General features: G+C 36.5%; 1 protein-coding gene across 1 annotated transcript; it reads left to right on the top strand.

Annotated features, from left to right (window-relative positions):
* The first annotated feature begins 3418 nt into the window (after positions 1–3418).
* LOC128527258 (potassium voltage-gated channel subfamily A member 2) lies at positions 3419–9246 on the top strand. The gene is made up of 3 exons (XM_053499659.1): positions 3419–3501; positions 3936–4256; positions 6745–9246. Exon 3 carries the CDS (start codon positions 6854–6856, stop codon positions 8333–8335), a length of 1482 nt encoding a protein of 493 aa, XP_053355634.1. The 5' UTR covers positions 3419–3501; positions 3936–4256; positions 6745–6853; the 3' UTR covers positions 8336–9246.
* Positions 9247–16131: the final 6885 nt, after the last annotated feature.

Genomic DNA, 16131 nt, shown 5'->3' with positions numbered 1-16131 from the left:
AAGAAGCTAAACTACCTTCCTTACTCACAAAAGTCAGCCTGCATTATTGAACGAGAATACATTTGTAATCTCTTATCAAATTATTATTTTGATTTTAAATGTGAAAAGCGATTGAAGATTGTCTTTTTTCATTATAAAACCTTTTTGGTGTAAAAATAATTAGCTTGGAGTTGGGTTCGAGGATGGTGAGCAGAGAATGGAAGCGTATAGCACCAGTCCAGTGCTCTTTCTAGACATCATTCTGGTGCAGGTGCTGCAGCAGTGGGTGGATAAGTGACCTTGAGTATCTGCTGGGTCTTGGCCATGTGCCACTGTCTCTTCTGGGCTGGCCCTCTTTCAGACCAGACTGAATGCACCCAGAACAAAGTCACTTAGAGAAATGTACTTGAAATGATTTTAGTTTATTGATGGGAAAGCAAAAAAAAAAGCAAAATAAAAACAACAATGGATACTTACCATACCAAAGTACTTGGTTTACACTGTTGAAGCAAAATTAGCAGAGTTATCAGAATTAGATTTTATATATAATATTTTATGATGTGAAACTGTCAAACATGTTTTGCTCTCGTGAAGGAAATATATGCAAGAAAGGCTAGATATGGTGGCACAGCTCCAAAAACTAGGAAAGAAGAAGGCAAAAAATGTTAAAAGTCTTTTAGAATAAGTAGTCACTGATCAGGGAAGGATGCATTTAATGTTGTTTTTTGACCTTAAAGTCCTTAAAGCTGGATTTAAAGGACAGGGAAGCTGAGAAAAGAGAGAGATTTATAGGTGGCTTTGATGCAATTTAAAGAACTAAAGACGCAGAGTGGTACTAAGAGGAAACATATCAAGAAGAAAGAGCATGTGGAAGTTACAGATAAAGCAGATGAAGAGTTCAAGACACAAAAAAAAATCAAGACAAGAGGAAAGGAAGCATTAGAATTTTTTAAGGAAGGCTGGTCTGTAAAATCGTCTTTAAGGGGCCAGGAAGATGAGGAAGAATGAGACATACGGTTGGTGGAAATGTAACATACTGCATTTAAACCCCTGTTAAACAACAAAGAAGAAGAAGAAGACATATGGTCAATAGATAAGGCTTTTGTAAGTCGTAAGGACATTGTGATCTCGTTGGTTCATATGTGTCTGATGCTAGTAAAGCATAATGACTGTACTAAAATAATACAATCAATGGCAATTCTTAGTTCGTGCTGACTAATGGAGTATCTCTCAAAATTAAATGTGGAAAATCATTTTTTTTTTATTTAAGTGTGTAAGTTATTTATGTGATTTAAGTATGTGTTACAAATATTAAAGAACATTTGTTTAATGACAGATCTGTTTAGTGGAGTTTTTTTTAACTCACAGCATTGCGACCTTACACCTCCAGGGTCCCAGGTTCAATCCCGAGGTTGTGTTACTGTCTCTGGGAAGTTTCACATGTTCTCTCTATGGATGTCGTGCAAGTTTTTTGATTTCCTACCACCACCTTAAAATGTGCCAATATTTTAGGTTTAATTGATCATGCTAAATTGTCTGTGGATGGGCATGAATGTGTAACCTTGTGCATCCTGATATCCGCTGTGACATTGACAAGAACAAAACATTCATTGAAGTTGTATTGAAGATATTTTTCTTGAGCCCAATGGCAAATATTGAAAAGACATTGTAATCTAAATTTAACAATAAACATAATGGTTCACCAAGTACACTATGTTTATCTGCAAAACACTAGGAACTAGCATGGTTTACAAACATAAGTAGATTATTTTTTTCTGTTTTCTTCACTATTTTGACACTATCAGGGTGTAATATATAAAGCAGAAAATTATTTTAATTTGTAAGTTGGACATGTGGTTTTTTCAACAGTGTAGGCTATTTAGTAATGAAAATAATTAATTAGTTTTAGCAGAATAGTAAAATAATTCAACTTTGTGTAAAATAATGTCTTTGCAGATGGGTCACTCTAATAACCCAGCGGAAGGGTCAAACTGTATAACGCAACCATCCAATATTTTATCAGGGTTGGGCTATTTTTACCTTTTTGGATGATCTATTTTGATGTCTCATCAGCTAAAGTGGATATTACTGTGTCATCTAGAGTGTTAAAACAGAGTGTTCAAACAAATGGGGATGTTATGAGCCCTCAAGTCATCTCTAGAAGGTGTTTAAATCTCAAGCCCAATCTTCAATATAACTTTAGCTTGTTGTGTAGATGTATGAAAAATTTAGAAAAATTAACCCTGATGTCATCTCAGAAGTTAACATTTTTAGGGCTTTAATGAATTCCAAAAGATGTCCTGCAGTCCTACCTCTGCTAAACTGGATAGGTTTGACAGCATTTGAGGGCTCAAAGGGGACCAAAGTATGTATCCAATGATGTAAACTTTAAAGCACTTTTTGTAAGTCGCTCTGGATAAGAGCGTCTGCCAAATGCCTAAATGTAAATGTAGAAAAAGGGAAATCCCACCACCCAAAAAACCTGCATCCATCAAACAAGCTCATGACACGTGTTAACCAGATTAGTTCATCAGGACATTTTCCTTATGATGCATTAACAAGACCTGCAATGTTTTGCCTCATAATAAACAATTATCAATAAAATAAACACTGTTTGCTCCAAATAAAAGACTAAACACACACTCTGACACTTACAGAAACATACAGATTTTTTTTTAAATATAGAATTAAACACAGACTCTGATACTTCTGTATGTGTTTTTTTTTTGTTTTTTTTTTACCATTTTTTCATCCCCCCAGGATTTCCTTCTTGCTGAATTATCAAATACATTCCAATAACATGCACCTTTAAACATCTATTACAAGGATTAGATTGTCCGGAGTGTGAGAAGTTTAGTTGTTTAGGTGATCTGGTGATAAATGTTAGTCTGTAGATCACAGACAGTGATGAAAGGATATGTGATTATCAGTGTTATGTTGCCAAATGATGAATTTTATCATTTAATCATTTACAGAGGTTCTTATGACTGGATGGATGGTTGGATGGATATTATAATATAAGCATGGGGAGAACATGCAGACTCCATGCACACAGACCAGAGGTGAGAATCGAACCCGGACTCTGAAGATGTATCCCTCCCTATATTCAACTTTTTATGGGTAATTTCTGAAGTAGATTGTCTGTGAGCGCGAACTCTCCCGCTTGGTCACACACTGACCTGGTCTTCTCCTATGAGTTTGCCTTAAACTCACAAAACTGTGATTTGGGATGTAGACGTGTGCTCTAACCTGGCAACCGCGAAGCTCTGAGCATCTAAAGCGCGTTCCCTTTAAAGCGGGCCACTCTGCGGAAAACTGAGGAGTGGTACAGTGCGGCTCGTCCATATCCGCCGTGCCGTAGTCGTTTTGGTATGCACAGCATCGCTCCGCTGCAGCTTCCATTTAACGCCTTAACTAACTGACTACTTGGGGTAACACCGAGCCGTCATATTGCGACAAGGACTATTAAATACATATATATAAACCACTGCGTTTCACCTGCAAGGCGAAGGACACATACAGGTAGGACGCTGTGACTGACGCTTAACCTCGTTAACTGTTTGTTGAACATTTTTGCTGACTTGTTTATCTTACACATGGTAAGGCTACTTTCGATTGTGTGGATTTGTTGGGAATGTTTAGTGATCAACCTGTTAGACTTCCAGTTAGAGCCTTCCTGGAACTGGATTACCTTGGATGCATTTGAACGTCATAAAAAAAAGAGGGGAAATGCTGGCTAATGAGTTTGCTCGGACATCTGTAAACTTGTAAACCGTATGCTTAAATCCTTACATGCTGTAACCTACTGACTGACTCACAGGTTGCGTTATTTATCCGTGCGGATAAATAGCCCATTACTAGTGATTCGGTCTCTATTAATGTTCCATATCATCTCCGAGCAGAAACGATGCTCGCGGGAGGCTGACGGTTAATGATGCTGCTTTTCACTGTTGCAGGGTTTCTCCTCTGTGTTGTGGCCGCGCTCGGGAGACTGCTGCGTGCACGCGTCGTCTCCGTGGATACTACGTGAAGCGCTCGTGCCTTATTTGTCTTTTTTCCCGCTTTGCGGTCCTTCGCCTTCAAACAACCTGCCGTGAAGATCGAAGACACACCCGAGTACCCTCCAGGTTTTTCTCATTTCCACAGAAAGTAATCTAATAAGGACATTTGGCATCACTATCACACCGGTGCTCTCCTCACCGCAGAAACTCCTGGACATTTCCTGGCATCTAGAAGAAACCTGGCAGAGCTTTTGGCTGTGGAATTTATTCTTAGAGGTAGAGTACTGATTAATATCGATTGTTTTTTTTTTTAAATAGCAAAAACCCCCAGCGTTAATTTATCTCCTACAGTGTAGACTGATTCCACAAAGTGCTTAAAAACATAATAGATGCACTGAACTCTGTTTTAAAATCTATACTACATGAACACATATTGTACAAGTCTGGTCAATGAAATAAACTACAGTATTTGGCCCCAGCAGTGTACAGTAGATGATGCCCCTTTCCCTTTTCCCTTGTTAGAAATAGTCACGTTGGAAAAAAGAAACATGTAAGCATGATGTAATTTAGTGCCCGAGGGCAGGGTGATATATGGATTTAAAACATTTAATACATTCAATGTGAATTTAGAACAAAGCTTCCTCAAGTTAGACTTCAGTTTTAATATATTTGGCCCAAATCAGGGACAGACCCATGACTCATTTTCACCCAGCTCCACACCTTAAACTCCTGCTTATCCAAGGCAGATGTGGCCCAGATCCTCTAGCTTTATTTCCATATGAAGGATGATATTTGGTATATTTTATATGATAATATAACATATATTATTTTGCATCTTTCAAATAAGTAAACGAAATATACCATTACAATTTTTTACAAAATAACATACATTATATTGCCTAAGAAAAGAAGTGTAACAGTTCATACAGTACACATTTTGAGAGATTTGTTTTCTAGCTGTTACTTCCACCAGCAATATAATTTCTTTTCCTCGCACTTATATTTTGTTTTTTGTTATTTGTTACATGTTGCTAGCCGAAGCGATTACAGGCACACATTGATGCCTTTTTAAGTAAAACACATGAAAACAAAGACTGTGATCATGGAACAAAATAAACAAGAACTAAATATGTATGGAAAGAACATGAATTCAATTTTGTGGGATAAACAAAATACAACGTGGCTACAAAAGCTCACAATGAGACACAGAATCCAGTACGTAAGTATAGTTGGAGTGCCATATTTATGGGTTCCGCATTTACAGATAAAAAGTTCAAGAAAAATATCCAGAAAGTTCCAATTTCCAGGCAAAATGTTTATTTGCCATGATTTCATCTAAAACATTGCTCAACAGGTACTTTTGGTCTAATATATGTTTATGTAAACAGGACATATTAGACCAAAAGTACCTGTTGAGCCATCCATTCAGTATTCTGCATGGGTTACTAAATCAATCTGATTACAGTAGCTAAAGTTAACTGCATATAAAAAATATATATAATTATTATATTAATAGAATTTAGCTCAGGTTAGCTAGTTAGTATGTTAAACAGCACTTAAGGCTATTTTAGATATTCATGGTCTTAGAATAATCTTATTTGTTTATTTTTTGCTTGTAATCAGAAACAAAAACAAGATTACTTATCTGATGACTAATAAAACAGTATTTAAGATTTTTTTTTTTGGCAAAAATGAATCAGTCTAGTGCATGTGTGTACCCATGCAAACAATAATCGAGCTTATTGGTTGTCTTCTAAACATAAACAAATTTTGTGTAATTAATATTGTAGCTGTAACCAGAATCCACTGTATCTTTAGGTCCATGAAAATATGATTCAAGGTAGCAATATGAGAGGCTTATCTGATTTCATGCAGGTGGATCATACTGAAATAGACAGATCTGAGCTCCATCTACTAAACAACCTTGATTGTTAGAATGTGCTGGAAGAAAAAACAGATTCTGAGCAAATCTGTACTGGATCGAGTCCAAAGCTGCTAAACAGAGGTAACTGGTACATGGCTTCACCAAAGGATATACTGTAATGATCCAGATCAAAATCGCCAGCCATATGGGCCTTTCATGTGGCTGTGGCCAGCTGTAAATTGTATATTCCAATGTTACAGTATGTAAAAGATTCTGTCTTTTTTTTACCTTGCTTGTAGCTAAATGCTGTTGCACGTTAATATGGGTTGTGCTGTTTTCTAATAATCTCACTGCTGCATGGGCATGCATTTAGGATGAATTCATGGCTGTGTTCCAAATTGCACAATGCACTTTAAGTAATATAAACTAAAATGTAGTAAACCAAATGTCTATGTATTTTCTACAAATTTTGACCTAACACTGCTGACACAGCGCAGACAGTAATTATTCTTACAAGATTGCCAGGGTGACTCACAGCAGCTCATAATCATCACATTATTGAGTCATCTTTCTACCCAGACATTAATCAGAGCTATATAGTACTGTATACTTCACAGAGTAATGTAAAACTGTCATAACAATTTGGTAACATTAGAAAGTTCCTTTCTAATAATGTGATAAAAAGAGTTGTATTTTCTGAAGGTGTGATTTGGGCAGCACAATTTTTGCTGTGAGAACCCTGAAGTGATTCAAGTTCAGTGTGATTTCAGAAAGCTCTTTGTTACCTATCTGGTTAGATAATTTTTCTCAGTAAACGTATGTTTAACTCTGATATCTTGTGCTTTATGTACATTTACACTGTAAAATATTAATACTCAATTGCATCTCTGTCTGTTTCAGTGAATCCTCTGTGGCATTTAAACCCTTCTTTATCAGACTATCACCCTCCATTTTTCTCACACTGTAGTGTCTGCTCAGGTGAAAAGTGCAGGCCTCACCCTCCTGCGTAATGACGGTGGCAACAGGAGATCCCTCAGACGAGGCAGCAGCACACCCAGGCCACCCTCAGGACTATGACGCTGAGGGAGAACAGGAATGCTGCGAACGAGTTGTCATCAACATATCAGGCCTGCGCTTTGAGACACAGCTCAAGACCCTCTCACAATTTCCAGAGACATTACTTGGTGATCCAAAAAAGCGAATGAGATACTTTGACCCTTTAAGGAATGAGTATTTCTTTGATAGAAACCGACCAAGCTTTGATGCCATCCTCTACTACTACCAGTCTGGAGGAAGGTTACGACGCCCTGTAAATGTCACTGTGGATATATTTTCAGAGGAAATTCGGTTTTATGAGCTTGGGGAGGAGGCTATTGAGATGTTCAGGGAGGATGAAGGGTTCATTAAGGAAGAGGAGAGGCCTTTGCCTGATAATGAATTCCAAAAGCAGGTCTGGTTGTTGTTTGAATATCCAGAAAGTTCAGGACCAGCAAGGATTATAGCCATCATATCTGTCATGGTAATTCTCATTTCTATAGTCAGCTTCTGTCTAGAGACTCTGCCTATATTTCGTAGTGATGATGAGGATATGCATAAAGTCCACACATATAATAGCAACTCCACCACACACTATGTGTCCACCTCCTTTACTGATCCTTTCTTTATCCTAGAGACACTCTGCATAATTTGGTTCTCCTTTGAATTCCTGGTCCGGTTCTTCGCCTGCCCCAGTAAAGCCAGCTTCTTCGTGAACATTATGAATATGATCGATGTGGTGGCTATTATTCCCTACTTCATTACACTTGGAACAGAACTGGCAGAGAAAGCAGAGGATGGTCAGCAAGGGCAGCAGGCCATGTCCTTAGCCATCCTGCGTGTCATCCGACTAGTGAGGGTCTTCAGGATCTTCAAGCTCTCACGTCATTCGAAGGGACTTCAGATCCTGGGGCAAACCCTGAAGGCCAGCATGAGAGAACTTGGATTACTCATCTTCTTCCTTTTTATTGGAGTCATCCTCTTTTCCAGTGCTGTCTACTTTGCTGAAGCAGACGAACCTGAGTCGCAATTCTACAGTATCCCAGATGCCTTCTGGTGGGCTGTGGTTTCTATGACGACTGTTGGTTATGGAGATATGGTGCCCACCACCATTGGTGGCAAAATCGTTGGATCTCTTTGCGCTATTGCTGGAGTGCTGACCATTGCCTTGCCAGTGCCTGTTATTGTCTCAAATTTTAACTACTTCTACCACCGTGAAACAGAGGGTGAGGAGCAAGCCCAATATCTGCAGGTTAACACCCCAAAAGCCGATTCCCAAGAAGAACTGAAAAGAAGTCAAAGTGGTTCTACTATGAGCAAATCTGACTATATGGAGATCCAAGAAGGCGTGAACAACAGTAATGAGGACTTTCAGGAAGAAGACCTCAAAAAAGGCAATTGCACTTTGGCCAACACAAACTATGTGAATATCAAAAAAATGCTGACTGACGTATAAACTGACAGATTTTGTTACTGGAAAATGAGGAATAAGAGGGAGCTAGATGGTAGCCTTAGTTTGCAAAAGTTCTGAGGCTTTAAAGCTTTAAAGGATTAAAGTGGATCACGAAAAGTCAGAACTTCTGTCTTTGACATGGAATTTTCTGTCCTGCTCAGAATTTCAGAAGATCAGCCCAGCCCCCTATGTAAGATCAGCTTCGTATTCAAACAATCATCTGAGTGTGCATGCAATTAGCTTTCATCTGTGTGACTCTCACTAAAAAATCTAACTTCCCAAAAGAGCAGAAACTGTAGATACTCAAGGAGGATTAAGAAACAACTTAAAGGGTTAAAAACTTTATGTCTTCACAAAAACAACCTGGTACCATGTATGTATCATCACGGCATACCAAGCCCTCAAAGTTCAGCTACATCTCTTTGCTTCTCCAAAGAAAATATTATTATGCTTCTTTTGCTTTAAGGAAAACAAGACCTCATGGGGAGTGTAATAATAATGATATAAGATTATGACAAAAAAAACTTCCTCCACTGTTGCTGCTGCTTATTATAGATGTCTGACAGAATTAATCTTTGAACATGATAAACACATTGCACTCAATCACTTAGCTCAAAGCATTTAAATCATTATTAAATCATTATTATTCTCATTATCACTATCTTCCTCCAGACTGAAAATGTCCTGTAACAGTCTGCTTAAAAAAAATATGTCTACCCCTATAACCTACATATCTATGGACCACACTGATATCTGCATTCTCATTCACACAATTTTTTTTTATTTCATCAGATGCTAATTATTGCAAAGCTTTCAAGACAGACTGAAAGTTTTTCTGCCATATTTTATGTTTGTGATAATGCAGTTAATCAAATTTATGCAGCATATATGTATATTATCTTTTTAATGATATAATCATGCAGACCAGATTATACTGTTATTTCCCGACCGACCTTGGGTTAAGGTCAACTCCAAGCTTAGAAAAACAGTAAGACTAACCTGGGGTTTTACCAATTACAGTTGCACAATAAGTTTAATAATGAAAACTAATGATCTTATTCAAACCCAAAACTCTCAATATCCTTAGAACACAAGCTGCCTGTACCAATGATGATGTTGTAGCAAAATTCATGTAGTGTGACAGTGATGTGATTATGGAGCAATGTTATAACGAAAATGAGCAGTTAGCATTGTGTTGTATTTACTTTCCATGATTAGATCATTTCATTACTTTTCCTAAGGAGATTTTTCAATTTCCCTGGGAAGTAAACAAGCCATATCTACTTAACACGCTAATAAATCTCAGCAAATGTTTAGCTAACAATTATAACTAATTGTTAGCATTTTTAGACATGCACAGGGGTCCAATATTCTAAAACTAGTAAGATTGAAATTTTGAGATTTTTTTTTCAGATTAGAAATAAACATACGATTTTAGAATTTCTAAACATTTAAAACAAGTAAATGTTTAACATTTTGAACATTTATTTTTAAAATGGTCTATTAACACATGTGTTCAATTAATACTTTTATGTTTTTGATTTTAAATGGGTAGTTGGGTAATTGTAGTTACAATTGTTGTATTAAATTAGGGAAAAAAAGCAAAACAGAAGCATTTTTATTAAACATTTCGGACCTCATTTTATGTTTAACAAATATATTATTTCTACTGGATCTTCTGTAAAGCGATGATCCAGAGCACAGTGCTGCTGTCAGATTTTGTTTTGTGGTTTCTTTGGGTTTTCTTTTTTAGGGAGGGGCTTTGGCGTTGGGTGCCAAAGACATTGGGACACACACAATGACATTTAGTCACAGAGTAGCAGTACATGACTAGAATGGCTTAATGGTACACTGCAGTATCAGCAACTGCAGCATCGCATTCCTCAAAGCATCAGTTGACCTTAACAATGCGTCTTCACACAAGTGATACACACATGCTATTTTTACTTTTCCCATGGTAAGGAAAAGACTATAAATCAATATATAGGTCGAATATTGGAACTTAGCAGAGATCAATGATATTAGGATGCCACAAAGCTGTATAACTTTTATATTGGTATTGCAGAGGTCATACCTCACACATCCTGTTTTTTTTCTATGATCAGTAGCTATTTTACATTTTTCTAAAGGTTTTGCAATGGCAGCTAGTGGACTATGGATACAGCTAGATACAATATGTCAGTGTAGCGAGATTTTGATCTGTTTTAGTCGTTCTGACTTCCAAATTGGCACTAAAGACTGGTTAACTAATGTACTGAGCTTCAGTGTATTTTTGTGGGTTACTCTTCTGTTGTTTGCCAGGAAATATTGGAGGTGAAGTGTTTTAGTGTAGCAGTCATCTTTTGTTTTCCTCACATACAGACTGTATTTGCTGACACTTCTGTAAAAGAGGCAGAACTCCTCACAGCTGTTGGCTGTCAGTCATGTTTTAGCTAAGGTTAGAATGCATTCATGTAGTTATTATATTAGTCTATTGCATTCAAGACCTTAGGTGGAAGTTGTAAAAAAAGAAAAGGAAAAAAAACTGGTGTATGCACACTGTATATAGCCAGTGTCTATAGGATTTACATATAATAACTTTAATGCAAGCGGACAGGGAGCTTTATTCTATGCATAGAAAGGTCCATCCCATTTCCTGCACACTTGAACACTTTTTTTTTATTATTATTACTTGGAAGCTTCATATGATGGACTTGAAAATGAAAACTGTATCTCTGTGAATAACATTTTTCTCATTGCATATTTAGCACTTTTAAAAGGCGATTTTCAAAGCACTGCCATACTATTCATTGCAGGTTTGTTTGTTTGTTTGTTGTTTTTGTACTAGAACACTGAATGTCTTAAGGAATTGTTGTAATATCATTACTTTGCCAAGGACTGGAATAATGCAGTCACCACTTCTTATATTGTGTATTTATCTACACAGGATCGAATGTTAATGTGATATATCAAGCTTTACTAAGATATGAAAAGTGCAATATATGAGTTCAAATGAAAAGGAAATATCTGTTCTGTCCAAAACCATTTATTTGTAGCCAATGAGAATTTTGAGAATTTTAAGAATTTGAGATTTGCTTCTCCATGCACACATTTTTTTGCCACTGATCATTGATCATAGATGAAGAAGGAAATCTGTATAAACATGAATTTGTATAACATTACAATATCTAAGATTTTGACTGAATATCAATTAAGCGTTGGCTTTGCTCGAGCACAAGCTCTCAAAGCGATTATATAACTTTTTGATGTGGCTTTGTGTATTTCAGCTGCTTTCATTGAGGCAAAATTTCATTAAAGCCTATGATGTAACTAAGTGCAGATGGAACAAGCAAAGTTAAAAATGAATCTCATTACTCAGTTATGCACAGTGTTGGGTGTTACGCATTACAAAGTAACGCGTTAGAGTACTCGGATTACTATTTTGATGTAACGAGTAATCTAACGCGTTAGGTCAACCATTTAAGTACTCAGTTACTTTTTCAAAAATGTAATCTGTTATTCCAAAAATTTAAGTAACCCTTGAGCCAGACAGCAGTCATTCCCAATCCATTAGTGTGTGTGCGTGTGTGCGTGTGTGTGCATGTGTGTGTGTGAGCGCGTGTGTGTGCGCGTGTGTGTGTGAAAGTCGTCCTACAAGCCCCGCCCCCGATAACCCGCCCCTCTCTGTTGTCCCTGCTGTTATACCCCTATCTCACCTATGTGGTTTGACTATGCGAGGACCGACGCACGGAAAGATGAAAACCTAATCCTTAACCCAAGGTTGAATCCTGTGAACCGAACTTATGGGCACTGTGTGAAACCACGTAGGTGAGATAGGGGTATTAGTAGTTATGGGCCAAACTTCGCTGAGTGAGGATGTTAGAATAATTATAAAGGTTTTGACTAAACCAGCATGCACAAGGAATCACAAAGGAGTTTTCATTTTCTGCAATGAGTAACTGATTACTTTTTAAAGACAGTAATTTTGTAATGTAATTAGTTACGTTAAAAAGTAACGTCCCCCAACACTGATTATGCAAACCTGTTTTTTGTGTGTATTGAGCATGAATCGTAAACTGTGTATCTGTGTATCTATGCGCCACTGTTTGGAGAGTTTTAGAACTCTTAGACAAGTTTGTTTCATGAAGCACAGTTATCTTAGAGCTTTATAACTGCTGATTAGGGGTTTAAAAATTACAGATTTGTGGCAGATTGTCGCTATAAGTAAATACACCATTACACTGTATGTAAATAATGAGTTAAGGAACAGCAAGTCTGCAAAGTTCTGTGCAAAAACTGGTAATTATCTTTATTTTACCCGATAATCTGCAGAGAAGTGCTTTATCTTTTATTTCTTGTATCGTTGAACCCAGAAACTACAGTATACTCCAGAATTCAGCCATTTCTTTTTCTATAAAAACAGCATTTCCAAAAAAAAAAATGTTTTGGCATAGCGAGGACAGAGAAATTCAGCGCGTTCTTTGGTTCTGTATAAGATGCACTTTAATAGGACAATAAGGAGACAATCTAACGACTGAGACGAAGCATATAATCTTTTCGAATGTCTATTCATGTCTTAATGCTACATCAATAATGAAAATGAAGAAGCAATCTTAAACTGTTGTTTGCATTTTACTTTTGTTTGTTCATTGGGCCATCTGTTTTAAATGTGTGTTTATGTGCGTGTGTGTGTGTGTGTGTGTGTGTGTGTGTGTGTGAGTGTGTGTGTGGGAGGGTGACATGAGAAATAGCTTCCCTTTAATCATTGTCTAAAAGGCAAAGTGATGCTCGGAGCATTATTTAAACTATTATTCAGCAATTGAAAGAATGTTCTGGCTTCACCTATTTACAGAACAACAAGACAATTAGGAGAATTTTCGCTTATGCTATTCATCATTAGTCAATTTAGTGGCAATAGCAGCTGTACAGGAGATAAACCTATTAGAAGGTTTTTTTTCATTGTTTTAGCTCCATATGTGCAATATACTCCGTATCCCTGTGTGTATCTACAAGGAAGAGAACAGCATGCACTATAAATAGATAATTATTGTGGATATAAACAAATGAAGAAAGAGATAGGAATCTCTATTCCTCTATTTTGAGCATGAAAAACTAAAAGGTGATGTTCAAAGATGCGCTTTGAGAGAGTATTGGGGGCCTGACAGAATATTTGCAGGAGACAGGAATAGCTTAAATAGTGAGACAGGAAGAGGGAGGTGGAGAATAGAACATGACACCTTCATGCAGTCTCCATGAGCAGGCAGTGTGAGCAGACTTTTCATTTTGCCCACCAGTTAATGTTGTCCTTTTTTTGCAATTTTTAGACCACTGACTAAAAAAGCATATTTTGTTTAGATGCATTCATTCTTTTTTGTGTTTTGAATTGTTTGTCATATATATTTTTAAGGTTTATAACAGGAGATCATAAGCTCAATAAATGAACATTCGTACATCCATTTTAACACTGCATATAAAGATACAGATATATGTTTATTTCTAGTATACTATCTCAGATGTCTCTTAGAGGAGTCAGAGAAAATGCTGATGATATTCAAGAAAGTACAGTATTACTGATTAGTTTATCTTTATTGCCCCCTAGAGGTTTTCTACAATATTATTTACAGTACTCCATATACTGTATATACACGTGCCGTCCTTACAGCAAAGCACATGAACCAAGTGCCTAAAACAGCATTAAATGCCTATTAAACCGGGAAACTGACTGCAACAGAGTTTGATAAATGTAAAGCACTGTGAAATACTGTGAAGTATACTTTTTTTTTTTAGAAATGTATCTCCATGATTAAAAGTTATTATTTGGCCATTGATGCATTCTAGTTAATAAAAATGTCTCTACTTGCAAATCACAGATGATAAAGCATGTATTGGACCTTGTACTATAAATATAGTGTACACTATTGCTATATTGTGTGGTACCACAGATGCATGCAAGATAAGCAGCAGAGAGTCTTAAAATAGCCTTTATAAGAATATTAATAAAAAATTATATAATTTTCCATTATTATCCATAAGCTCAGCTATGGCATCTTACTCAACACAAATCATGGAGGACAGGAGTCATATAAAAGAAACAGAATTGCATCACAATAAAGAAAATGACACGGCTAAAAATAACAGATTTCTTACTGCCCAAGAGCACAGGTGTCAAAGCTTGTACAGTGAAGGAGTACCCTCCCAACCCTTGGAAAGAGGGGGAGTTTCAGAGGTAGTGTATTTGGTGTAATTGGTGTAAAATCAGATGGATGGATTGATGGATGACAGATTTCTTTTATATATACAATTTTGATCATTTTGATGTACCAATAAATTCAAATATACCTAAAGTTGTACATATTTGACTGAAGGTGTACTTCCTCTTGTCTCCATCATGTGTGCCCTTACTGCAGCACTTCTGCACTTCAGCTTGGCCCACTGTACAGCAGACATCACATCTGCTGCAGTAGGAATCCTCACCCGGGCTCAAGTGAGTGATAAGATGAAAAATATATCCGAATAATATATCCGAGCAGGTTTCAACATAAAAATACACAACCATATCAGTAAACCACATTATGTTATTTAAGAATAAGTATAATATAATACATATAAATAATGATATTATTAAGAATTAGAGTTTTAAATTACATATGAACCATAATGTACAATGTATAAACCACTGGTTACAATATTGCACACTATATATATATTTATATACAGTATTGATACTGTTATTCATATGGAAAATTACACAGACTGTCACATTCATTAACTCAGATCAGCACATGACCAGATCACATGACCTCCCGTGATGCTTACAGTCGTCAAATGATACTCACATGTTTATGATCATGCTACCTCCTTTAATACCTCAAACTTTATCATTTAATAAAGTAACTTTAGCAATGTGTATGTGAAAAGAATTTATCTTTTTCATATTTCATATTTTTCATATTTCTGATTTTTTTTCTTGTCTAGTTTATTTCTGTTTGCTGATCACTTGACATTTATTCTGCCAGTAAGTGTAGTCGAAAAGCCAGAAATGCAGGAGCAGTATTAAATAAATACTTCTGTCAACACCAGCATTGCATGCAAGCTGTATTTGTGTTGTTCAAACTGAGGCAGAGATGTTGGGAAAGCATGACACAGAGAGACCGAGTAATGATACAGCTTGCCTGTGAACTATACAGAACTAATAAGCGAAAATCTTAAAAGGTCTGTTATGATGGTGTATAATAATTACTGTATTGTCATTTACATAAGCCCTTAATGCAGGAAACATTAAACTGTAACATAAAGCTTTGCAGCATAAACTTGATATAACAAATAACAGTTAAAGCATAACAAGCGTACAGTGTAAAATGATGATATAGTGCTTGTGCAAATGAACTGGCATGCATGAAAATCAATACTTCATTTTATTACCTTCTGAGCTATTCAGCTCTATTGATTTTGGGGCAGACAGCTTAGGTTAAACAAAGAGTCTGAATATCTATTTAGCTGAGGTGATAGGCAGATTACTGTCTAAAATACTTTGGAGAGACAGTACAGCTTCAAAGACTACAAGCAAATAAATAAAATGGTCATGGTTATCACGTGTTTATTACACATTAAAACTTCTCACTCATTGGTTAATTTGTAGAACATGTTTCAATTTATTAGAAATTATTAGACTTACTTTTTTTCTATTATCCTCGGTAAACAAAATGCAGGTGCATGCAAAAAACTTGTTTCAAGTGGGGAAAAAAACAGTTGTGCTGCCAGCAGCAACAGCTACTGTGAAAAATTGTGCCTAAAAATATCAGCCTATATTCACAGCCTGG

The sequence above is a fragment of the Clarias gariepinus genome, chromosome 6 (assembly GCF_024256425.1).
Source record: "Clarias gariepinus isolate MV-2021 ecotype Netherlands chromosome 6, CGAR_prim_01v2, whole genome shotgun sequence".
Lineage (NCBI taxonomy): Eukaryota > Metazoa > Chordata > Actinopteri > Siluriformes > Clariidae > Clarias > Clarias gariepinus.
This window is presented reverse-complemented; position numbering and strand designations above follow the sequence as displayed.